Source organism: Cebidichthys violaceus, unplaced genomic scaffold, assembly GCF_023349555.1.
Source record: "Cebidichthys violaceus isolate CVI_PGR_0920_01 unplaced genomic scaffold, fCebVio1.0.p SCAF_24, whole genome shotgun sequence".
NCBI lineage: Eukaryota > Metazoa > Chordata > Actinopteri > Perciformes > Stichaeidae > Cebidichthys > Cebidichthys violaceus.
In genome coordinates, this window is record NW_027176417.1 from 3,854,138 (window position 1) to 3,878,588 (window position 24,451).

Genomic DNA, 24,451 nt, shown 5'->3' on the forward strand with positions numbered 1-24,451 from the left:
GATTTAGAATAAAGCAATCATGGTAAAGAGAGCGAGAATCATTCACACTTCAAAAAGCAAAGGAGCTGTTTTTACAGCAGCCGACATACAATCAGTGTTATCTGCTACTTTATTTATCTTTATTTTCCCAAGATATTATCTTTACCAAACAGATATTATGGAAAAGCATGTTAGAGCAGTGTGTGTGTGTGTGTGTGTGTGTGTGTCCATTATCTCAAGAGTCTGCCACAATGGCGTTTGCGATGGATTTCTTTGTTGACCGCTAATGCCAAAGAGGCTCTCAGTGAAAATGAACTGAGACCACTCTAGTGCTATCTACTTTGTGTTTACCTCGGTCATTATGAATGCCCCTCCGCCCCTCAGATGTGTGTGTGTGTGCGCACAGTATCGTCACAGATGGCCTACTTCACACACACACTTAGGAAGCACTTGAGCTCGTAGGCAGAATAAAACCAGAAAGCATCGTAGTGAAAACTGCATGCTGCCCGACTCGGGTACAATGTTTCGGGGGTTAATTCTCCTTGATTCTCAGGTGATTTCTGTTACAGCAGAGGGTGCTAGTGTGAGACAGACGGCGAGAGTCTGCAGACAAAAGGATGGAGGGATCGTTGGAGGGGAAGAGGGGGAAAGAGTGTGACGGGCGGTGAGAGCGGTGAATCGATGGGAGAAAGAGGAAGGAGAGAACAAGACGATATTGGCCGTATTTGTAGCGCACGTCTTCAAGATGTGTAATTAATCATGGTGTTATGATTTGAAAGCTGTTGTGAAAAGAGGAGAAAGAGGCGGCAGACAGACGCTTACATTATCATACCTTCATCCTACATTCACAAGCAGGGCCCCCTGAACGTGCCTGTTGCTATGGCAACTCTCTCTCTCTCTCTCTCTCTCTCTCTCCGACATCTAAATAAAATCTAGGCTATTTATAGAGCAGCACTGGCAACACTGATCGCACACACATGGATGTGAATGCACTCACCAAAACACAAATATAGACAGTAGATAGTTATGGAGTGTGTGTGTGTGTGTGTGTGTGTAGGTGTGATATGTTCACACACACACACACACACACACACACACACACACACACTCCGCCACAATGCCAGGGCTGGCTGCTGTGTGTCCATCTGTGAATTGAGTCCACCTGCGGTTTAGTTTGTTTACTCAAGGTTTTGTTTGTTCTGTGTATTTTTTTTTGTTATTCGCATCGTATTTTAGAAAAGTATTTTAAAGCCCGAGATGGAGGAGATCCTTCCCGTCGCTGTTTGATCTGTCTCGGGTTTATCTTGTCAGCTGGTGCAGAGGGCTCTCCAGGCCAACTGATAAGGTCTATTAGAATACACAGGGAGCTCAACAGTGAGTGACACAGTCTACCTATCAGGGTACAATAGCACTCCAAAGGTGGACTCATCCCGCCTGAGTCTACTTCACGGTTGAAGAGGTCGCTTTTAGAGCTGCTGAGAGGAGAGCGATGGAGGGGATTTGTTACCGGGTTTCTTTTCAACCGGTTTTCCTTGGAAACATCCAAAAGCTCAGATAGAGGTTTGCATGATGCAGGTAAGGCAGACTCCTCCTCTTCTCAACAAGTCGCTGGGTGTTTCTGGTTCCAGGCGTAGATCCAGGGATGAAAGAGCAAATCTCTCATTTGTGTTGTGGGATAAAAGGTATTAAGAGCTCCTGGCCACAAGGGTGCTAGTGCTGCTGCCTGGGGTACAGTACAGCTAAACTTGCTAGCATGGCTCTAATGTGATAATCAATGGGGCCTCTGCATGGAAGGCCGGCCTCCCCCTCCTCCCAACTTCCATCGCTGCAGGGGGTTTCAGAGGTCAGGGCGCATCCTGGAGCTAGCAGGGATTCAGAATTGCAAGTATTTGCGGCCCAGTAACAGAGAAGATACATATGTTAGAGGAAACAATGCACAGGGGGGGGTACTTTCAGAGGGCCCCAGAGCTAAAGGGGGCCCCATGCATGCATCATAGAATAACTGTCTGCGGTGATGGCAGTGTTACGCGGATGAATCTGCTTTCGCAGATCTGGATTTAGAAGCACAGGGTTGAGAAGTTGCCCGCTATCAGCACACAACAACCTTGTCAGAGCAGCAGGGGGAAAGGAGGTGTCTATGAACCCAGCTGTTAAAGCTGGGAGAGATGCAGATGAATCAGAGGTGTGTGTGTCTGTGTCTGTGTGTGTGTGTGTGTGTGTCTGTGTCTGTGTGTGTGTGTGTCTGTGTCTGTGTGTGTGTGTGTGTGTGTGTGTGTGTGTGTGTGTGTGTGTGTGTGTGTCTGTGTGTGTGTGTGTGTGTGTGTCTGTGTCTGTGTGTGTGTGTGTGTGTCTGTGTCTGTCTGTGTGTGTGTGTGTGTGTGTCTGTGTGTGTGTGTGTGTGTCTGTGTGTGTGTGTGTGTGTGTGTGTGTGTGTGTGTGTGTGTGTGTGTGTGTGTGTCTGTGTCTGTGTGTGTGTGTGTGTGTGTGTGTGTGTGTAGGGTACGGTAGACGTAGGCCTCTTCGCTGGCGGCCTGGCTCTGTCAGAAGATAACAAAATCCACCGAGCGGCACTTCTACTTTCTCACGTTGTGCTTCGTTTAAATCGTACAAAAATGTAAAGTTTTAAAAAATGTCAATTCTCTGTTTAACACGGGGCGGTGTGCCAAACTATTTTCTAGCTTGGTGCAGTTGCCAGGCAACCAGACTGTAGGAGGAATTGTTGGCAACATTTTCTATACTTTTGTGCAGAATTCAGATGAAACAAACAAGATATAACACGGTAATTGGGGGGTTTTAGGGGTGCTGGACAGCCCCTCAAGGTGTTGTGTGTGTGTGTGTGATGGTGTGCATGTGTGTATTGTGGGAAAATAATATTGTGTTATTTCTCTCAAGCTGTTGCATGTTATTTACAATGATGTCATCCTGTTTTCCTGTCATATTATCTTAGCTATTGATAACTTAGCTCTGTTTTTTGTATAGGATTTCTATCAGTGTGTCTTTTTTCGCCCATCCATGGTGAATGATGTGTGTGCGCATGTGTGTGTGTGTGTGTGTGTGTGTGTGTGTGTGTGTGTGTGTGTGTGTGTGTGTGTGTTGCATGAAAAAAAAAAAAAGAAAAAAACGCCCAATAATGGAGAACGCCCCGCCTCCATCCGTGAGGTTACCATGGCAAACGGCGTCGACGTCACAATGGAAGGAACGCCGTCTATAAGTATTGGAGGGGCTGCCTCGGCCGCTCGCGAGCTCGGATGTGTGTCCTGGAGGAGTGACACGTGCTGTTGGACAAAAAAATAATAAAAAACATAAAAAAAAATATATATATACAACGGACACATCCAGGATATATCATTTTGCTTTAATGTTTTATATTGTACAGACGTTTTAAAGGATTTGTGTTTCTCAACTTTTACTTGAACTGGGAAGACTTAAGTCCACATCCTAAGCAGCCATGGGACGAGGAGTGAGTATCCGTGTTGTTTCTGTCTGACTTTAGAGACGCTAATGTCCATGTTGAGATGTGTGGTGGAGGGGAAAGAGGGATGTCGAACTTTACCATTCAAACAAGTGGTTTACTGGCTCCATGTTGATGTTGTCGCGTGGGGAGCTGCGCGACCACACGTGTTAAGATGAGCAGCAAGACTCCTTTCTTTTCTTTCTTTCTTTCTCTACAAACCGTTTGAAAGTACTTTAAGGACTTCCGTGTTGTCAGCACCCCCCCTCCCAAAAAACCCCCCAGAATGTATCATTTCACTCGGCGGGCAGGGAAACAAACTACAATGTAGAAGTAAGTTTCCGCCGCTCACAAAGATGCTTATCGGTGTCCGGTTACATAACGGGAAGAGCTCAAACGCCCGGACTGTCAAAGTTTTTCACTGACTAACGGAATTAGCTGCGACGTTTTAAGGGAAAGCCGAGAAAACGACGGCTGCGGGGGGTTATTTCACGGCTAGTTTCGGTCTAATTTAATCCTAAAAAGTACTTCAAACAGACTCTTCGTTCGTGTGTATTTCCTGTGTGTTTATGACAGATGTATGAAGACGCGTGCTCTCTCTTCAGGGGGAATAAAATACCGTTATGTGTGTTTTTGTCGTTTCAACATTTCGCTCTTCTCGTGTGTCACTTTTTGTCTCAGAGCAGCTGTGAATGCTGGGTAGACTGGCTCGCTGGTGGGAGGGATGATGTTAAAACTAAAGTCCAGCCCACGTTCTTTCGTCTTGCTGGGAGATTTTGGAGCTCTGTGACCAATTATCCCCAAAATTCATCTTAAATGGGGTCCGCGCGCCTTGTTTTAGGGAGAACAGCTGAGAGTGTGTCTGCATCTTCAGGCTGCAACACATTGGTCCCATAGGTTCAGGAATAAAGCAAATAAAAAGGTTCATTTTTGATTCATTTTGCAGCTTTTTTTTAATCACAGCTTTCTTATTATGTCATCAAAATATGAAAATTGCACCAAAAAGCAGTAATCCATCACCGACAGATTATTGATATTGCTAGAATATGTCATATTGCATAAAAATAGTGTGAAAGTTGTTAAACATTGTACTGTGAGGTTTCAGGCTCGGTAAGAAGATCTCCATCTTTCCTTCCGTCTTTTCTCTCCCCCCCCCAGGGGTGATCGGCTTCAGACGGAGGGTTTCTTGTGGTTTGTGTTGTAAAATCTTTCACTGACATGTCTTTTTTTCTGTCCTGTTATTTATTATAAAGCACCATTATTTCCACTGAGAGTGTGAGATTCTGACAAGAGGCTTCCTTTAGAGGCTGTCCCGTCAAATGAAGGAGGATTTAGACGCTTGCTGATCTCCCAGCAGCCCTTCTGTTATTATTCTGTTATTTTTCCCACAAAACTTAAATTGTAAGAGATGAAACTGAACCCGGGTGTGTGTGAAATATCAGTCGTCGCCACACCCTGCCATGCTGCAGCAACAGAAGCATTATGGATTCAGCCTGCGAGGGATGGAGAGTTGGATGGAGGGAGAGAAAGTCTGGGAGGGGGGGATGGACCGAGAGAGATCTGGCGGGAGATGTGAAGCAGAATGGCTCATTCAGTCTCTCTTCCTTTCTCCATGACACTCACTCACGGTCCAAAAAGAATCTTTGCTCGCTCTCCCTTTGGCTGCTCTGCTGCTGATTTTCTTTTCCTCCCATATGTGATGAAAGCCATGCCCTGCCCCCATCCTCCCTCCTCTTCCCCACTGCGTCTCCCCTCCCCTCCCCTCATACATTCAGTGCTGGCACAAACAAACGGTTAAACTTGGAGGAGATGATCGCCACGACAGAGCTCTCCTGGTGGGAGGAGGAGGGGGGAGGAGGAGAAGTTGTTTTGTTGTAATGGAGGAGAGAGTGAGCACAGGTACGAGGAGAGTCTAAACACCACTGGTTCTTGTTTTCCAGTCTCACCCACCAGAGAGAGAGGAGGGATTGATTGCTTCAGAGGGGAGGTGGTGGAGGTGGAGGGGGGGGGGGGGGCATATTCGGGGGAGCCAAGAGGCACCAGTTGCCGCATTGCCACCGTTGAGCCACTTTGCTACCAGACATGACAGAGGCTGAAAACGGCTACATTTCTAAGTAATATTCATCGCTGAGCTTTAGGTGAAGTGATGCCTCGGAACAGGGGAGCGTGTGAATAAAGACGTCATCCGTCTCTATGTTGGTGGGTGATTTAGGTATGGAGTTCAAGACGTGTAAAACAGTCGTCAGTCTTCAGCACAGTGTGTCTGGTTTACTGGGCAGCGATGCAGAGCAGAAATCAGGAGACAGCTGTCGAACTCACAGGAGACGAGGAGGAGTGGGGGGGGGGGGGGGGGTCCAACTACATATATCATAATCTCACCTGAGTCAACATAGCTTCTTTTTCTCCCTAATTGACTCAATGGCATCATCTCACTTGCGTGATGTTTGCTTTGTTAGCGAACGCCTTAAAAGGCGCCTTTCAAAGGCGTCTTTCTTTTGGGAGAAACGAGACGGTAAATTCCCCAACGGAGGGTTTATCTCTTTAGTGGCCAGAGATGGCAACACTGGACCACAAACCTCCCCCCCCCCCCTCCCTCCCTCCTGCTGTTCCTCCCACTGTGAGCTGACCTGGCATGTCAGCCTCTCGGCCACTTTTCATCTCAGCCGAAGGGGCACCGCGACTCCACCTTCACTTCCATTCTTTACAGTCTGTTTCCCTCTTGTTCTCTGTGTTTGTACCTGTTTTCCTTCTCTCTCTCTCTCTCTCTCTCTCTCTCTCTCTCTCTCTCTCTCTCTCTCTCTCTCTCTCTCTCTCTCTCTCTCTCTCTGAGGATTTAACATTCTTTCCGCTCGGCAGTCATTGTGTATTAACCAGAGCTTTTGTCACACGCCACCTCTCGTCTGTGACAGAACACGGCGAACTCCCTCTCTTTCTTTCTTTCTCTTTTTTTCTTCTTCCTGTAATTCCCTCCGCCTTGTTGTGCCGTGTTTCATCTCTCATTTGTCTCTTTTCTTTCCCTCTTTGCTTTCCTCTCCAGCCTCTTTCCCTCTCTTTCTCCCATTCTTTCACATACCCTCTCTCTCTCTCTCTCTCTCTCTCTCTCTCTCTCTCTCTCTCTCTCTCTCTCTCTCTCTCTCTCTCTCTCTCTCTCTCTCTCTCTCTCTCTGTCTCTCTGTCTGTTTGTTTGGTGAAGCAGCTCTTTGAACTTTCACTGCGAACAGTCTCATCGAGAGAAACCCCCCCCTCCAATGGACACTGTCCCTCTGTCTCCGTCCATGCGTCTCCTACATGAGGACATGTGACCAAAAGAAAACCCATTTACTGGTTCATTCATTCTAGTCCAAAGCAGCTCTGTGTTAGAAGCTCCTGTGGTCACAAAGCTTTTGAAGAGATATTGTGGATTGTGACTTTCATTAAGAGCCACATCTGTGTCAGCAGCAGGTTGTCATCTTTAACAGGACTGCAGCTGTAATGTTGTGTGAATGATGCGTTTGCATTTACGGTAAATGGAGATTACAGTGTCAAGAGATGAGTCGGGTGACACCACGTTCACGTGACAAACGCACTGGAAGCTGATGGCGGTTGTACAAAAAAACCCCAAAAGTTCCCGCTAAGTTTCCCAACAAGGACACACATTGATTCATTCATTCACTTTTGTTCTGCTGGAAGAAAGCTGAGAGTTGCTCAGGACGTGAACGGAGTGTTAAACACGGCCGAGTGTGTAAATTAACACACTTTCTTTTCACTCTTTAAACAGGAGAGAGGGAAAAGAAAAAACGGGTGGAAATGGAGGAGGAAATGAACGAGTAGAGGAGGAGGGAGGGAGGGAGGGAGGGAGGGGCTACAACACTTGACTGTCCATTCACATATCTGAATAGGTGTGGCAATAGTTGCTGGTAGCAACCGGGGGGGGGGGGGGGGGGGAGAGAGAGAGAGAGCGCGCGCGCGCGCGCAGTTGAATGAGCAGCTTGTGTATCTGGCTGAAGACCCTGCTAACACTCGGGAGGACAGTTCATAGGAATTCACCCTGCCTGTAAAAAAAACCCCAGTGTGTGCTTTAAAATATGCGACCGCTTGACCGAACGCTCTCCTCTGATGTCGGTTTGAGCCCGTAGGTCGCTGTGCTCTCAGGCGAGGAAAAAAAGGCAGTAAAGGGGGGGGGGGGGAGGCCTCAAAAATTCTTGTTTTTGGGGTTTCATTGCTATTCACAGAGAATCTTTCATTCATTCTCGTTCTCACATAAATCCTGGCTTTTCTCTTCTCGTCTCTCCCTTTTGAGCTGCTGTTCTCATTCGCTGACACTTCCAGTTCACTTTCATTCAGGTTTCCCGACCGCGGTACAAAAGCTTTTTGAAGGTTTCTGCGCGACGCTCGGCTGGATCAGCATCAGTAATGAAAGCAACACTCTTCAACACGTAAATGAGCTGCAGAAGTGTTGTTCCTTGGCCATAGTCCATTGAGTAAATCCCCACAAATCTCCATTAAGGGCCGAAGGGAAAGAAATGCCGCGTTGGTCGGATGCAGTGGCTGCATGCTCGTGGTCTTAACGGTCTCATGGAAAGATTTGAGCCTTTTGTTTGTGTTTTTCATGCAGATTTTATGGAAGTTGTACAAAGGGCCATTGTTCTGTGTCCAGTAGGCTTCTGTTTGCTTTTCAGCCACCACGTCTTCTCTGGAGAGCGTCCCTCCAGTTGTGCTCTCCATGCCCTCCTCTCACCCTCCTCCCCTTTGCTCCTCCTCACACTTTGATTATTTTTGTATCGATACGGTGACGCTAACCTCGAACGGTTGGGGATTACTTCCTCTGGACAAATAGAAGCGTCTCATGCCAGATTAGCTGGGAGCTCATTTCTGTACGATGGGAGTAAGCTGATTAATCCCTGACTGGTATCTCTGAAGCTCAGTGATGATAAGTGAAACCATCTAATGGGACTCTCCCTTGAAGGCTCTGCACGCACAGGTGTTTTGAGATTACTGTACATGTAGGCACCGTACTCGCACTAATTAGAATGAAGAGAGGGCAAAAATAGAAAGAAGAAAATGTCAGCCAAGTGCAATGTTCGGTCTCTATTTACTGTGAATATTACAAATGTGAAGAACTTGAAGCTTATGTATTAATAAAGACTCCAGACTACTAAACTAGTACGAGTACTATTGTTTCCACTCACACCAGAACTGAAATCACAAGTAGTGACACTCAAACAAACCTCTAGTACTTCTGCCCTGTTTGTGAATTATTTGCCTCGGGCCAGATGGGCCCCTGGGGGCCCTCGGGGGTCCAGAGGGTGGGATCTGGCCGCAGTGATCCAGAACCAGGCTCTGTGTTTTCCCAGCTTAGCCGGCCAGGGGGCTGGATCAACAATAACAACATGTGCTGGGATCACACTCTCTCGCTCTGGTGACTCCCTGGGAAACTTTAAAAGGCCAATGCAGCAGAAAAACAACATTAGTTAGCATATTTTCCTGCATGCAGGATGTCCATATGTGGTCACACGGGTCTTTTTTTTATGTCAAATATATATCGCCTTCTAAATAGCTTCCAAAACGGCTGTTGCACACGCAGACAAATGGCTCGTTTGTAGTCTTTGGGCAGCCTCCCTGCTAACATGCTAACGCCTCTGATCCGTGCACAGGGCTGGATTATAGATGAGCCTTAACCGCTAATCGACGTTGATCTCCTGTTCCCTACCTGAAGCACACATGCTCTTAACTTTCTCCCCCTCCCTGTGATTAAGCAGTGTTCTATGAATGGAGTGTGGGCTCACACTGGAGCTGGTAGCAACAGGGATGCAGATGTTTGACGACACACTGGCGACGAATTATTTTCTGTTAGTTAAGAGATGATGGAAATCGTTTTGGTGTTTCCTCCCGTGTGATCGAACCGTGCTTCTCTTCCTCCCTATCTCACCTTCTCTCCGTCACTCTGCCTCTCTCTCTCACACACACACACACACACACACACACACACACACACACACACACACACACACACCCACCCCGTCTGCCTTTCAGCCGTCTAGAAGACGCAACCTTTTGTCGCTCAGTCAGCCACGGTGGCCGGCGATAGTGAGAGGAGATGTGTGTGGAGGAGACAGCGGAGAGAAAGGGGCCGACACTCATGGTGCGATAGGGGAAGTCACACACATTAAAGACCGTGTGTGTGTGTGTGTGTGTGTGTGTGTGTGTGTGTGTGTGTGTGTGTGTGTGTGTGTGTGTGTGTGTGTGTGTGTGTGTGTGTGTGTGTGTGTGTGTGTGTGTGTGTGTGTGTGTGTGTGTGTGTGTGTGTGTGTGTGTGTGTTGCTGTGAGATCCAGGTTCAAACTCTTTTAATTAAAATCTTTCCCGCCTACAGCAAGAGAGTTTGTGTGTCGGAGTGAAAATCAACAAAATGTCCCCAAGTGTGATTAGCAGTAAAAGACTCCAGTGTGGGTTATTGCTCCTCTGTGGGGCTTGGCAGAGCTGCTTAATTGGCGAGGTTATGTTTAGGAAAGCTGGTGAATGAGTTGTGTATTTCCTCACTCACACAGTGGCACCCTTTAGTGCCAACGTGGGTGTTTTTAAACAAGCGAGGTGTGTTTTCACCCTCTCGCCTGATCTGTCGAAAACGACCAGACATTCGCTCCTCCCTTCTGGTGGCTCTGGTGTCCACAAAGACAGGATCCACAGTCCACTCTTCAGGACTTCTGACCTCACATTCTAACCGCATGTGACGAGCGGAGAGGCGCCTCCTTTTCTTTTTGGCGTTGGACTTGTCTGGTAAAGTTAGTGGCACTTGGTCTCCCCAATTGAGGCCACGGTTTTCTCACTTTTTACACTCGGCTGTGTTTATCTTATCTGGTTTTTGAAGTGCGTTGACCCAGATGGAGGTCTTAAAAAGAGGCAGGGTGACAAAATGTCCTCCGAATGTTGTGACTCCGAAGTTTAATCGACTGCATTCCACGTGATGTATGATACTATCTGTATCATAGTTTGTCAGTTGATCTGAATTCCACGGTGACCCCACCCAATCAGATGGGTTGCTAGATGTTGAACACGATATGAAAGCATAAATTCCTGCGTGTTAATATGTCCGGCTCTGCTTCTGAGGTCATTTTCCATCTTCAGGCTCCATAAAAGTACTCCGTTAAAGTGTGTAATGCAGCCATGGTCGATGTGACGCTGTTGCTTTAATCACACTAATGTAAGTGTGAACTGAGGCTCACTCTCTGACAATATTTCCCGTTCAACCTGCTGCTTCTCACATTTTGTTTTGTCATTATAAAGATATTATACAGGACCGCGGAGGGCGGCTCGCACCAAAGTCTCCGTAACCCTCGCTGTAGAATATCTAGTGTGCGTTACAGCTTTCATCGCACATTTAACCAAAGCTGTTGTGCTGCTTGGAAAGTGCTCCACAAAGCACCACGGGAGTTCAAATTAGGAGGAAATGAGAAACGATGCCGGCTCGTCGCCTGTGACCTGAATTGGCAAAGCAACAAATATGTTTCTGATCCCGGAGCTGTTGTGCTTTCACTCTGTCGTGTCTCGATTGACCAGTCTCTATCTCCTCTCGTCATTTCTATTATATGTTACTAATCAATGTTGTTTTTTTAATTTTGCGTCTCCAGGAAGGCCGCGAGCAGTATGAGCTGGCTGCGACCTCGGAGCAGGGCAGCAAGAAGAAGGCGAAGGGGAAGAAGAAAGAGAAGGATATGGATGAGCTGAAGAAGGAAGTGGATATGGTGAGTGTCTCAGCTTCACTTTGGGTTTTTTCTTCACTCTTCTCATCAGGCGCTCTTCCTCTGATTGTCTCCTGCTTCCCATATCACTACCTCATCCTCTCTATTGGGTGGGTTTTATTTCCTCTTGCCTCCCGTCTTTCATCTAAAACCACAAACTTTCTTTTTTCTTTTCTCGATGTATTGCTCACCTGCAATCTTCCTCCTCATTATTTCCCTTTTATCCTTCCTTTCTTCCTCCTCCCCTCCTTTCTCTACTTCCTCTCACCTCCCCCATGTCTTTTGTTGGCTCCTCATTCTCTTACCTCTGACTGTTTCTGTCGCAGCTCCACCTTGTGAAAGATGATCATTTGTAAAATGGAAAGGTCGGCACACAATGAGCACTGAATGTCACCTGCATATTGAACACACACACACACACACACACACACACACACACACACACACACACACACACACACACACACACACACACACACATATTGTGGATAGACACACATGCAGCAGACATAAGCGCTGAACTGACGCCACCTTCTTTTCTCTGTCTTTCTCGCAGGATGATCACAAGCTGACCCTCGATGAGCTCAATCGCAAATATGCAACAGACCTCAACAATGTGAGTGAGATGAAGAGGAATGTGTGTGTGTGTGTGTGTGTGTGTGTGTGTGTGTGTTGAACCTCCAGCTTTAAAAGTCAGTCATTTTTTCCCCCTCCAAACTCTGACATAAGTCATCCTGTTTTTCTGTTGATGGTGTGTTGCTGGGCAACTAGTAGCACCTACAGTCCCCCCATGGACTTGTATATGTGTCAGAGAGTTTGTGTGTACGTGTGCAGTTGGCCTGCAGGATTGTGCATTTAAAATGAAGACGATGGTTGTTAATGTGACTTCCGACATGTCAACACGTGCGTCTTCTGCTCGCGTCAGGGTTTGACTTGTGCGAAGGCTGCTGAGATTCTGATTCGTGATGGACCCAACGCCCTCACTCCTCCTCCCACCACCCCAGAGTGGGTCAAATTCTGCAAGCAGGTAACACCCGCTGTCTGTGTCCGTGTTGAAGTTCAGTTCAGGTGCTCATTCAAATCGCAGGCTCAGCAGGTCCCTCCTGTTCTGTTTTCCTTCAGATGTTTGGCGGGTTCTCCATGCTTCTGTGGACTGGCGCCGTCCTCTGTTTCCTGGCCTACGGTATCCAGGCTGCAATGGAGGATGAGCCAGCTAATGACAATGTAAGAAAAAGGTCCTTGTAGCCTGTGTCGTGTCTTGATGTGGCGGTGTAGCTTGACGTAAAACATTTTCATGATGAGTTTTACATTAAATCAGAAGCTGAACCGGCGGGTCAACCCTCTTAAACCTGGTTTCACGTTCACAGTTGTACCTGGGCGTCGTGCTTTCTGCTGTCGTCATCATCACTGGCTGCTTCTCCTACTACCAAGAGGCCAAGAGCTCCAAGATCATGGACTCCTTCAAGAACCTGGTCCCACAGGTGCCCCTCCCGTTTTACACCTTTTATTCATTTAACTGATTAGTTTTGATTTCTGCATCAACGTTTTACATGCGTCTCCGTCACGTCTCGTCTCGCAGCAAGCCCTGGTCCTCCGTGACGGCGAGAAGAAGTGCATCAACGCTGAGGAGGTGGTGGTCGGTGATTTGGTGGAGGTGAAGGGTGGAGACCGGATCCCCGCGGATCTGAGAATCATCTCCGCCCACGGCTGCAAGGTGCGTTGTTATTTTTCATCTCTCCAGGTCCCATATTAATTGAGTTAAAACCATTTCTCATCTTCTCGAGCACCTTTTCGTTCATATCGCTGACATTTAATTACCAGAGTATGCCTTCCTTTTTAGTGGTAGTCAAAGAACCAGTCTGTGACCCATTTTAAGCCCTGAACTAAACTCAACACCCTAGAGCAACACATGACCCATTTTCTGCGCATGCTTTTCCACCAGCGCCTCCATCATTCATTGTTATGTCTTGTCACCTGACTCTGCATCATCTAGCTGTTGCTCCATTACATAATCTGCCATCTGCCCCTCAGAGGCTATAACCACAGAGAAAAGGGGTTAACATATGGAGTTAAAAGTTTGTTCTTCTCCGTTTTTATGTTATTTCTTTTCCCGTAGCCACATTGATTTTCTGTCTTCCATCAATCACAGTTTATGTTTCATTTCTCAGGTGGACAACTCCTCTCTGACCGGCGAATCCGAGCCCCAGACTCGTACTCCTGACTTCTCCAACGACAACCCGCTGGAGACCAGGAACATCGCTTTCTTCTCCACCAACTGTGTTGAAGGTACGACAACAGGATACACAGAAGCCATTCAGAGACTCTGTAATGAAACAAAGATGTTTGCTGTTGAAAAGAAATTCAATAAAGAAATATTGAATCATCCTTGCTACAGGAACGGCCCGTGGTGTCGTGATCAGCACCGGAGACCGTACCGTCATGGGTCGCATTGCCACGCTGGCCTCTGGCCTTGAAGTTGGACGCACCCCCATTTCAATCGAGATCGAGCACTTCATCCACATCATCACCGGCGTGGCCGTCTTCCTGGGCGTTTCCTTCTTCGTCCTCTCGCTCATCCTCGGGTACAGCTGGCTGGAGGCCGTCATCTTCCTCATCGGTATCATTGTGGCCAACGTGCCAGAAGGTCTCCTGGCTACCGTCACCGTGAGTTCTCCAGCATTTCTGCCCCGAGTTTCATTTTCGATAGATCATGTTTGATGCGGAGATCTTACTGTCAGAAAACACTTGCTTCCCGTCTCCAGGTGTGTCTGACTCTGACTGCGAAGCGTATGGCGAAGAAGAACTGCCTGGTGAAGAACTTGGAAGCTGTCGAGACCCTGGGCTCCACCTCCACCATCTGCTCCGACAAGACCGGCACCCTGACCCAGAACCGGATGACCGTGGCCCACATGTGGTTCGACAACCAGATCCACGAGGCCGACACCACAGAGAACCAGAGCGGGACCTCCTTCGACAAGAGCTCTGCCACCTGGGCCGCTCTGGCCAGAATCGCCGGACTCTGTAACCGCGCCGTCTTCCTGGCGGAGCAGTCCAACCTTCCCATCCTGAAGGTGGGTTTCTGTCCCCTGCAATCGTGTTTCTCCTTCTCCGTTTATGCCAACACCTGTTCAAGTGTTCTTCTTAAAAGATGAGCGTTTGTTCAAATCTGATGAAGGTAAAAAGAGACTGCGACGTATTTTAAAATAAATTCACGCCTCCTGGAAAGCAGTGTACAATAATACAGCTGCCCATCACTGCACAATTAATTCCCTTGTTTAAACCGAGCAATTTTAAAACAGAAACTTCTCTCCTCTTTGGTGTCCTTGTGGCCTAATTATGTGTTTCTCTGAAGTCATATGCACAGATTGATTTAGGATCTTGATATTAGGCTTCATACACTTTATGGAGATGTTTTCCTCTCAGCCCAACAGGCTTGTTTTCCAGCTTATACCTCCCTCCCTGGAGTAAACACACACATTTTGTAACCACATGATTATACTTAACACACACACACACACACACACACACACACACACACACACACACACACACACACACACACACACACACACACCCACCCAGATGTACGCATGTCTCTTGGCTCCCAGACTTTCCTTGGAGCCCAGTCTCTGGTTTCCACCCTGTTAAGTGTGTGTGTGTGTGTGTGTGTGTGTGTGTGTGTGTGTGTGTGTGTGTGTGTGTGTGTGTGTGTTAATCACCTGTAACTGGCTGCCTGGCTATCATGGCTCTAATTACCAGTCATTCCCTCTCGCTACGCTTTATTCTTGGCTGGTTTGCAGCAAAGCGGGGCCAGCTCTATAAACGTGAAAGCCTGTCTCTGATTTACTGAGTGAGGGAGTTACACCATTGGCTGTTTTTTTTGTTTTTTATCTAATTGAACACTCACTACTTCTCAAACGCGTGTCTTCGCTAAAGCCTTACTATTTGAAACGCAGTCGGTGGTATCAGGCCTTGTGCGATACTACAAAATACAGTTTGTCTGGGACATCAACACACATACACCCACAGTGACTGAAATAGGACAATAACACGTTGAATGAGTAATGCATCAAATGGAAAATGTGATGGTTGACAATATCTGCCTTTTTTGTGAGTCCAATACTACTTTAAATGGTCAGAGGAAATAACTTCATATTCTTAGGCCACACACACACACACACACACACACACACTACTGCCACGTCCTCATTTCCGTCCTCAGGAGGCTGTTACAGCAAGACATTGAGTTTATAAAGTCGCTGTTTGTCGAGGTTAATGTTCCCCGCTCTCCATCTTCCCCCACCAGAGAGATGTGGCCGGTGACGCCTCTGAGTCGGCTCTGCTGAAATGCATCGAGCTGTGCTGCGGATCAGTCCAGGAAATGAGAGACAAAAACCCCAAAATTTCTGAGATTCCATTCAACTCCACTAACAAGTACCAGGTATGGAACAAGGAGCTCGATCGCAGCTTAATCAATCATTTCATAGACGGAAACCAATTGTTTGTCATGTTGTTTTCAAATGCTGTTATGGAAATATTAACTTCCACTACATTTTTTTCATTGCTTGGAAATGTCATGGGCATTGAAATATATTAGATGTCAGATTATTTCCTCCTCATGTTGACAGTAAATCCACAGTGTAAAAATGATCTTGGTAGAAGACCTTTGGAAGAAACTCGGTTTCAGAATAAGTCTTTGTGACCTTTTAGTAACGTCATGATTTTTTTCTAATTGTTAAAAACAGATTACATAATCTGTCTGTTCATTCTCCAATAAGAATTTTGGAAAAGCTTCAAGCAAGCAAGCAAAGGTCAAGCAAGCTACACATATAGTTTGTGGCTTGCTTGAGTTTTTCGTCAACTCTTTTCAGTTCATCATCTTTTATCCTGTGTGCACCTAGCTCTCCATTCACAAAGATGGCACACCTGAAACAGGGTCCCAGCACCTGCTGGTGATGAAAGGCGCCCCAGAGAGGATTTTGGACCGCTGCTCCACCATCTTGTTGCATGGCAAAGAGCAGCCTCTGGACGACGAGCTGAAGGACGCCTTCCAGAACGCCTACCTGGAACTGGGGGGTCTGGGAGAGAGAGTGCTGGGTAAGGATGGACGGCAGCTGGGATTGGGATTAATAAATTAATGAACAGAGCAGAAGCCACTCTGAAAATCACTTCATTGGGCAATGTTTTTCTTGTCTCCCTTACAGGTTTCTGCCACTTCAACCTGCCTGATGACCAGTTCCCAGAGGGCTTTGCTTTTGACACTGAGGAGGTGAACTTCCCCACTGAGAACCTGTGCTTCATCGGCCTCATGTCCATGATCGACCCTCCTCGCGCTGCTGTGCCCGACGCCGTCGGCAAATGCAGGAGCGCCGGAATCAAGGTGAAGCCCATAATATCATGGAAATGACTAATTAACTGTAATGCAGAGTCAACAAGAAGCTAAATTGTTCTGTTAAGTGACGATATAATGGGAGAGTTGAAGTGTAATCCTCTGGCTTGATAAGTGGTCCTCTCTTCCTAGGTCATCATGGTGACAGGTGATCATCCAATCACAGCCAAGGCCATTGCTAAGGGTGTGGGCATCATCTCCGAAGGCAACGAGACCGTTGAAGACATTGCGGCCCGTCTGAACATCCCAATCAACGAAGTGAACCCAAGGTACTGACAACGCTGAGGGACCCTGGGTGCGTTTTGTTCCGGTTATCACTGAAACACAACTGCACCTGGAGCACCCCAAAGATCGTGTTCTGGGCCCCATTTGTTTCAGACCTCAGAAAACCCGTTTCTGGTTAATCTGGTGCGACTGCGTTTACGTAACCAAATTGCTTTGTGTACTCCAGAGATGCCAAGGCCTGCGTAGTCCACGGCGGAGACCTGAAAGATCTGGCGGCCGAGCAGCTTGACGACATCCTGAAGTACCACACTGAGATTGTTTTCGCCAGAACCTCCCCGCAGCAGAAACTGATCATTGTGGAGGGCTGCCAGAGACAGGTAGAAACTACAACCAACATGGAGGTGTTTGTGTGTCAGGGAGGGCATTTCCCTGCTCCTCTGAGCCTCTGCAGTGGAAAACATGAACACAAACGCAGCATGTGCCGACGCCTTATTATGCAAATTCATGAGTGCCTATTTGATATCCCTATCCCCAATGCTTATTTATGATTATTGCTTTGCTCTGATGACTTAAGTTGGTGGAATAATCAAGCGTAGCATCTGTCAAGCTGTGACCTCGCATGACTATTCATGAGTGCATCAGTAGGCAGAGCGAACTCTGTTTAGTGTGGAATTGGACCATGGATTTATTTATATATAAATGTTTTTGTGAATTATCGCCTCAAGGGCAACCACAAATATCATATTGTGATACAACGTCAGTTTCGTCTCTTGACATTTTAATATTTAACAAAACCCTGACTACATAATACATTTCTGTTGAAATAGTTGAAAGCTAATTAACACAGTGTATTCCAGTGTTTCCCAAATGTTTTCTGGAGGAGTGGGAGGGATCAGTGATGACTTGTTATTGATATTTCCTGTTATGAACCCAATAACTTGAATTCATTTGGTCAGTACCTCAGACACTTAGTCTCTTCCAAGCTATTTGCAGGTTGTATTTCAAATGTCTCTCCATTCACTTTTGGCTACATTTAGAATGTTTTCGTGCAGAAACCCACTGTGCGAAAATAGTTTTTTGGAGCTAAAACATACGAAGAATTTGAATACTTGCGTCACACAGCTGGGAAGATGCAGAATGATAAAAACAATGTTTTTCTCTCAAGGAAATCCTCCTATCTGTAATCGGCATGCAGCACATCCACTGATTATCTTCACATTTTCGCCAGAATACAAGCTCTGTTTGTTGTCTGATTCCACCTCGGTCTCCTCCTCACTTTTATCTCGTCTGTACTGTCAGATGAAGTCGAATTGCCCTGAAACCTTTTTGAAAAACAGAATAATTCCCTGTTGTTCGCTGTGTGATGCAGTGTAAAGTAAAGAAAATGGAAATGCCACTCAACGGCAAGACTGGGGCTTTTTTCTCTGAAGCGACTGTGACACCTGTTACAGAGAAGCTCCGAGAATGCGCCACTTTTTGGAAATGGAGTTCGTCTTCATTTGTGCTTCTTTTTTTAACTCTCTGTCTGAGTATAACTTACACACACACACAATGAATCCTTCCCTCAGTCGTCTCTGCTCTGTCTCTGCAGGGAGCCATTGTGGCCGTGACGGGCGACGGTGTGAACGACTCTCCGGCTCTGAAGAAGGCTGACATCGGTGTCGCCATGGGTATCGCTGGATCTGACGTGTCCAAGCAGGCCGCTGACATGATCCTGCTGGACGACAACTTTGCCTCCATTGTTACCGGAGTGGAAGAAGGTAACAGATTTGACTTAACAAAATACTTTTTAAAGCTTTCTGAGCTGAAGGACTTTACATTTAGCAAAGAAATGATATTTCCACTGGATTTCTAACGACCCCACTTGGCTTGAGGGTTAAAATGTTCATGTTCTCAACAGGCCGTCTGATCTTTGACAACTTGAAGAAGTCCATCGCCTACACTCTGACCAGTAACATCCCTGAGATCACCCCCTTCCTCCTCTTCATCATCGCCAACATCCCTCTGCCCCTGGGAACCGTCACCATCCTCTGCATTGACCTGGGAACTGACATGGTGAAGACTTATGTGCTGATAAAATGTTGCATTTCTAAAGATGTTTTTATGTTAAAATGTACATAAATTCGGGCTTACTCAGTTAATATAACATTTGAATGACTTAGAATTTGAATGTCCGCCTTCATCTAAACAGAAAAGATTAGCATGTTGACCAAAGCCTGATGAAACAAAACGGTAAGGTTCGTTGTTTGACGGGGTTTTCACATCTATTAACGACCAAGCTGTGGAACAATAGCGCTCGTTTGTGATTTGGAGGTTCATCGAAGTCGATATGTCAACTTGCTCATCGATCGTGTCCCGTCTGCCAGGTCCCTGCCATCTCCCTGGCTTACGAAGCAGCTGAGAGCGACATCATGAAGAGACAGCCCAGGAACCCCAAAACAGACAAGCTGGTGAACGAGAGGCTCATCAGCATCGCCTACGGACAGATCGGTAAGCAGTTTGTGTCGCTTCGATGAGAAGTCCAAATGCACCAAGTACTCGGCCGAAGTCACACCAGAACCAGGAGTTTGCTATCCATGTCTCCTTGGTGGATTTGTCTGGAGCTCAGCATCTGGGTGGTCCAAGATAACCAGTAGGGGCATGCACCATATATAGGCTCACACTGATAGAGTGTGTGAGTGGTGACAGAGCTGTGTCTCTGGATTTGGATTTTCCCCTCTTTGGTAATGAAGCCAGGAAAAGGTTTGACCCCCCCCTGAACTTCCTGTACTACTTTATGAGACCAGACTCGTTATTTTCTTTACAGGCTCAAAGTTGAAATGGTAATATTATTGTGTCGAGACGTTGCTGCTGCCCTTTTCCTTTTTATTATCAGCGCCTGTTAATTTTCTTAACCAGATCATGTCACAGGCTATAAAAAAAGGAACATTTTGACCTTTAAATTCAATTAGTTTTTAAGGTTAAGATGAAGAGGGTCCTAAAATGTCTTGACCCAACTGTCTGTTTCGTCTAATTCTCCTATTATGTATTTGCATCTTGAAATAATCGAATTGGCTTCATGGTTTATTCATCATTTTGATTAAGCCTCTAATTCCTCAGAAGACAGCTGAGTCTCTTGTATTTATTTCATCAGTTATGGATCAAATTACACATGGTTTAAATTAGTCCTCAAAAGACTGAAATTCATTCACTTCCTCATTTTATCAGATTTTTCCCCGAAAGACCTCAAGGCCAATTTGTTTCCCTAATCATTTATTGATCCTTGGTTTCAAGTTGTAATTAACTGCATCAATTTCTTCAGTCTGAAACTGCTCGAAAGACAAACTAATTTCAGACATTAATCAAAAAATAATCTCCTCCCTGCAGGAATGATCCAGGCGCTGGCAGGTTTCTTCACCTACTTTGTGATCTTGGCTGAAAATGGCTTCCTGCCCTCCACCCTGCTGGGCATCAGAGTGAACTGGGACAATAAATACGTTAATGACCTGGAGGACAGCTATGGGCAGCAGTGGGTCAGTAACAGTAATGCGCAGATCACAAGTAGGCGGTCGTAACCTGGCTGTTGGCTCCTGGTTCACTCTGTTTCTGATGTGCGTTCCCTTGTCAGACTTACGAGCAGAGGAAGATCGTAGAGTTCACCTGCCACACGGCCTTCTTCGCCAGCATCGTGGTCGTCCAGTGGGCCGATCTGATCATCTGTAAGACCAGGAGGAACTCTGTCTTCCAGCAGGGCATGAAGTGAGTACAGAAACCCTCCAGTATATATTTCAAAGCACCTCCGTGTCCTCATCCGACTCCGAGCTGTGGAGGTTTCTTCTCTGCTCCTCAAACAGCTGCCATCTTGGATGTCACACCTCCTTTCTCCGTAGTGCTGCTGTGCTTTTAGGAAGAACTCTAGATGACCTCGGTGTTTATTTTGTGCTTTAAACCATATGAAGTGTATTTAAAAGGCGTTTCAGACTGTGCTTTGCGTCAGTGCCTTGGCTCAGTGTCAATAGTTTGAAATCCTGGCACCAAGATAAAGAAGTTTTTTTTTTTTTTTTTTCTTTTTCTTTTTTTTTAAATCCTCGCTATTTTCAGTCAACTCGGATTGGTTTGTTTATGTCTCACATTTCATTGTCCCAAACGGTGAGTCCTAATTGTTCCCCTGTGTGTTTTCAGGAACAAGATCCTGATCTTTGGACTGTTCGAGGAGACCGCCCTTGCCGCCTTCCTCTCTTACTGCCCGGGCATGGACGTCGCCCTCAGAATGTACCCGCTCAAGTGAGTAAAGCACAAACGAAACAAAACTCATCTCACAATCCGCCAGTGAGCCGTGCACACATCGAGTTGACTCCGTAATCGTGCAAAACTCCACCTACCTCATGTTGCTCATGCAGGCCCGGGGCACTGGATCATGTTCCTCACCTCTTGTTGTGTGTGTGTGTTTTTCAGGCCCAACTGGTGGTTCTGCGCCTTCCCTTACTCCCTGCTCATCTTTATCTATGATGAAATCCGTAAGCTGATCCTCAGACGCAGCCCAGGAGGTGAGTCCAGAATCCATGCTTTTATTATCTTCTCTTGTTTTCCTACTTCTCTCTCTCCCTCTGCTGTTGTTCTCTGCTGCTCATTTCTCCCTTGTTTTTCCTCTCCGCCTCGTGGATAGTTCTTATGCTTAGTGAGGGTGTTATTCCTCTCTCTTTTAAATCTTCTCAGTCTGTTTGCATGCTTTTTAATAAAGCATAAAGATCAGATATATTCCAAGAAGTTGCCTCTAAATCCCGCGTTTGTTTGTTTTCTCCCCCTGCGTGTCCAGGTTGGGTGGAACGGGAGACCTACTATTAAAGACCCGTCGGTCCAGTCAGCTCGCGTCTTCTCCTCCACTCTCGTCTTTGCATGAATATTGTCTTGCTGCTCGGAATAAAATTTTAACCTCTGTGAAAAATAATTGGAACGTGTTTTTATATTAGGGAATGCTTGATACTACTATTAGACAAATACTGAGATGGAACATGCTGATGATGATGCTGATGATGTTGATAAATGATAATGCTAATAATGACATGAACACTGAACATTGACATGACTATGTGTGCCTTGTTTCTGAAACAGGACCAATTTTATACATGTTTTTAACAGTTATAAACAGTCAATAAAAATGCGCTCGAGTCAGGTCCCACCAACGTTTCCTGTGCTCATTTATTGTGTGTTTTAATGTACTGTATTTTAAGCTTTTGGCAATTTTTCTGTTGAATATTTGATAATCTTTTTTGTGATTAACCTCAGAGAAACACTTGCACCATTATAACAGTTTTTTTTAGCTGTGGAGCTCAAATGTGAATGCGATCTGTTTGGATTAGAGCTCTGTTGTGTTTAAATGAGACCAATCAAGGGGTTGTTTCATAACTCACTTTATTTTTTTGTGTAAACTAATATTTTCCTGATATTTGTAGTTGACATTGAGTCAAATTTCATAGCTTGGAAAAACAAAAGTAAATGCGGACTCACAAGCAGCTTGAATATGAACTCTTGCTGCCAGGTTAAGAAGTTACTCAAAATCAATCCCGCAGCTTTAGATTGATGGGTAGCTGGATCGACTCTAGCCTCACATGAACTCTGCAGAAGCAGTCCTGTCTCAGAGTGGTGGAGGACATGGTGGGTGTTTTAGTTTACCAGGAGGCTCTGGTATGTCTAATCTATTATGCTTAAAGCTGGAGAGTTTCAAGCAGCTACTGTATAAGGTCTCTGTCCTCCCACGCACTGCTTGCTGTGTCTTGATACGAGCACACAGAGATGAGATTTTTAAGAGAGCAAAAACTCAGCAGCTCAGCTACTTTAAAATTGCACCATTTTAGATAAAGAGGAGAGAAGAAGATTAAATATGAATCCAACACATTCACATTTGTGATCTTTGTGTCAGATGTTAAAACCAAAATATATAGTGATGATGAAAAGCTATTTGGTTTAGGCTGAATTACCCACATCTAAAGCAATGAAAGAATTGGAAAGGCATTACATTTCAGTTATAACTTTACATTTCTTGTAAAATATTTAAAAACAAAACCTAAAAATAGCTTTAAAGACATCTAATCTCTTGAGAGACATTGTGGACATAAATATGGACCATTCACCTTCTAACTTACCTTAACAATTTAAAACCATTATAGGTGAAGACACAAAATAGAGAAAAACAAAACTGCCTTTTATGCTTCTTTTGCCACATTTAGAAATAATTAATATTGAAATAACGACAATGTGCCGTTATATATCGCTAACATTAGCTTATTAAACAAGTCAATACCATTTATTTAACAAAAATGTGTTTTCACGCACCCCTCTCAGTGAGGATCGAATGGTTTGATCTGGCCTGCACCTACACCGCTTTGCCAACTGGCAGATTGTGAGATGTTTCAACCCAAAACTTAGATTTAAAGAGCTAGCAACATGAAAAGAAAGCAAGGAAAGAGAAAACAACCCGCATTAAGTTTTATCAGAAGAAAAGGTGAGCGTATCAGTGTGTTAAGAGTGCTGTAAACTAATGTGCTAACCGTTGTTTGTATGTATGACAGCTCACAGGTGTTTTAATTTAACTCTCACCTGGCGGGTTTTTAAATATATTTATATATGTTTTATATATATTTCGACAGTGTCGAGGAAGTATTAAGATATTTTAGTATTTTTTTGTAAAGTAAAAGTAATACAACGTTCAAAAAAATACTCCGTTCCATTGAAAATAAAAGTAACGTTATATAATGTTTCGTCACAGTAGCAAAATGTAGCTTTAGGTAACGGTATCAAAGTAAAAGTGCTCCTCGTGCAGAAAAAAAAAACCTTGAGCGTTTTAAAAGTATGTGTAATAACAGAGTAGAAGTATAAAGTAGTACCAAAAAAGTACCTCACATATACGTACAGTAGTAATTGTACCTAAAGCTAGTTACATTCCACCAATGGTACTTTGTATTGTACCACAGGTGCAACTAATGAGCTGTGTTCATTTACGGTGCAATGCAGTTTGTTTAATTAACGGTTGTTTGGTGACGCCTGTATTTGACAGGTATGAGAGGCCTGAGAAGTAAAATAACACATACTACTGTTGAAGCGCAGAGGGGAAGAGGTGAATACAATATTTGTTTGTATTAATGTTAATTTGTACCAATTAATATGATCTTCTGTATCACTTTTGAACTACAAGCCTGTAGCGTTGTGATGTACAACCCCTCCTCATGTTCCAGAAAGTGCCACCGAGTGAAGCAGCGATGTCTCACCTGGTCCCTGAAGACGCGACACAAGGTGAGCTCATATAACCAGCAGCCGACAGGAGCGGGAATTAGGGCACTGATGGCATAGTCTATTCATTTATGCAATGAGAACATACTGTATTATCATATTGGTGTTGATGCTTTTGATTATACAAGAGTATTTCTCTAAAGATTTAGGGAAGGAAGCCCACACACTCTGCTGAGTTCAGTGCTGAACCACTCGTAGCTTTTAATATGGTTCTTATATGGATTTTCTTCCATCTGAGTTTTTAATTCCCATTCCAGGCCAAGCACATGTTTGAGTAATAATGTGAAGAATAGCTTCTTCTCCACAGCTAAGTAAAAAGCATCATTATAGTACTTAAAAAGCCACTATGGGTTATCACCTTAAACTTAGATAGTAGGTAGGATATGACAGGATAGGACAAGGGAAGTTGATTTGCAGAGTTTTA

General features: G+C 45.3%; 1 protein-coding gene and 1 long non-coding RNA gene across 2 annotated transcripts; both read left to right on the top strand.

The window, feature by feature from the left end:
- The first annotated feature begins 3,205 nt into the window (after positions 1-3,205).
- On the top strand, positions 3,206-21,919 carry LOC137878879 (sodium/potassium-transporting ATPase subunit alpha-1). Its single transcript, XM_068719347.1, has 23 exons — positions 3,206-3,439; positions 11,037-11,150; positions 11,704-11,763; positions 12,073-12,174; positions 12,270-12,371; positions 12,515-12,628; positions 12,727-12,861; positions 13,316-13,433; positions 13,543-13,811; positions 13,910-14,218; positions 15,454-15,588; positions 16,049-16,244; positions 16,352-16,527; positions 16,669-16,805; positions 16,988-17,138; positions 18,353-18,521; positions 18,662-18,816; positions 19,128-19,251; positions 20,128-20,273; positions 20,369-20,499; positions 20,923-21,024; positions 21,196-21,287; positions 21,557-21,919. Exons 1-23 carry the CDS (start codon positions 3,428-3,430, stop codon positions 21,583-21,585), a joined length of 3,078 nt encoding a protein of 1,025 aa, XP_068575448.1. The 5' UTR covers positions 3,206-3,427; the 3' UTR covers positions 21,586-21,919.
- Positions 21,920-23,156: 1,237 nt separating this feature from the next.
- LOC137878975 (uncharacterized) lies at positions 23,157-24,031 on the top strand. The gene is made up of 3 exons (XR_011103672.1): positions 23,157-23,242; positions 23,795-23,854; positions 23,973-24,031. It is a non-coding gene; the product is annotated as an uncharacterized lncRNA (long non-coding RNA).
- Positions 24,032-24,451: the final 420 nt, after the last annotated feature.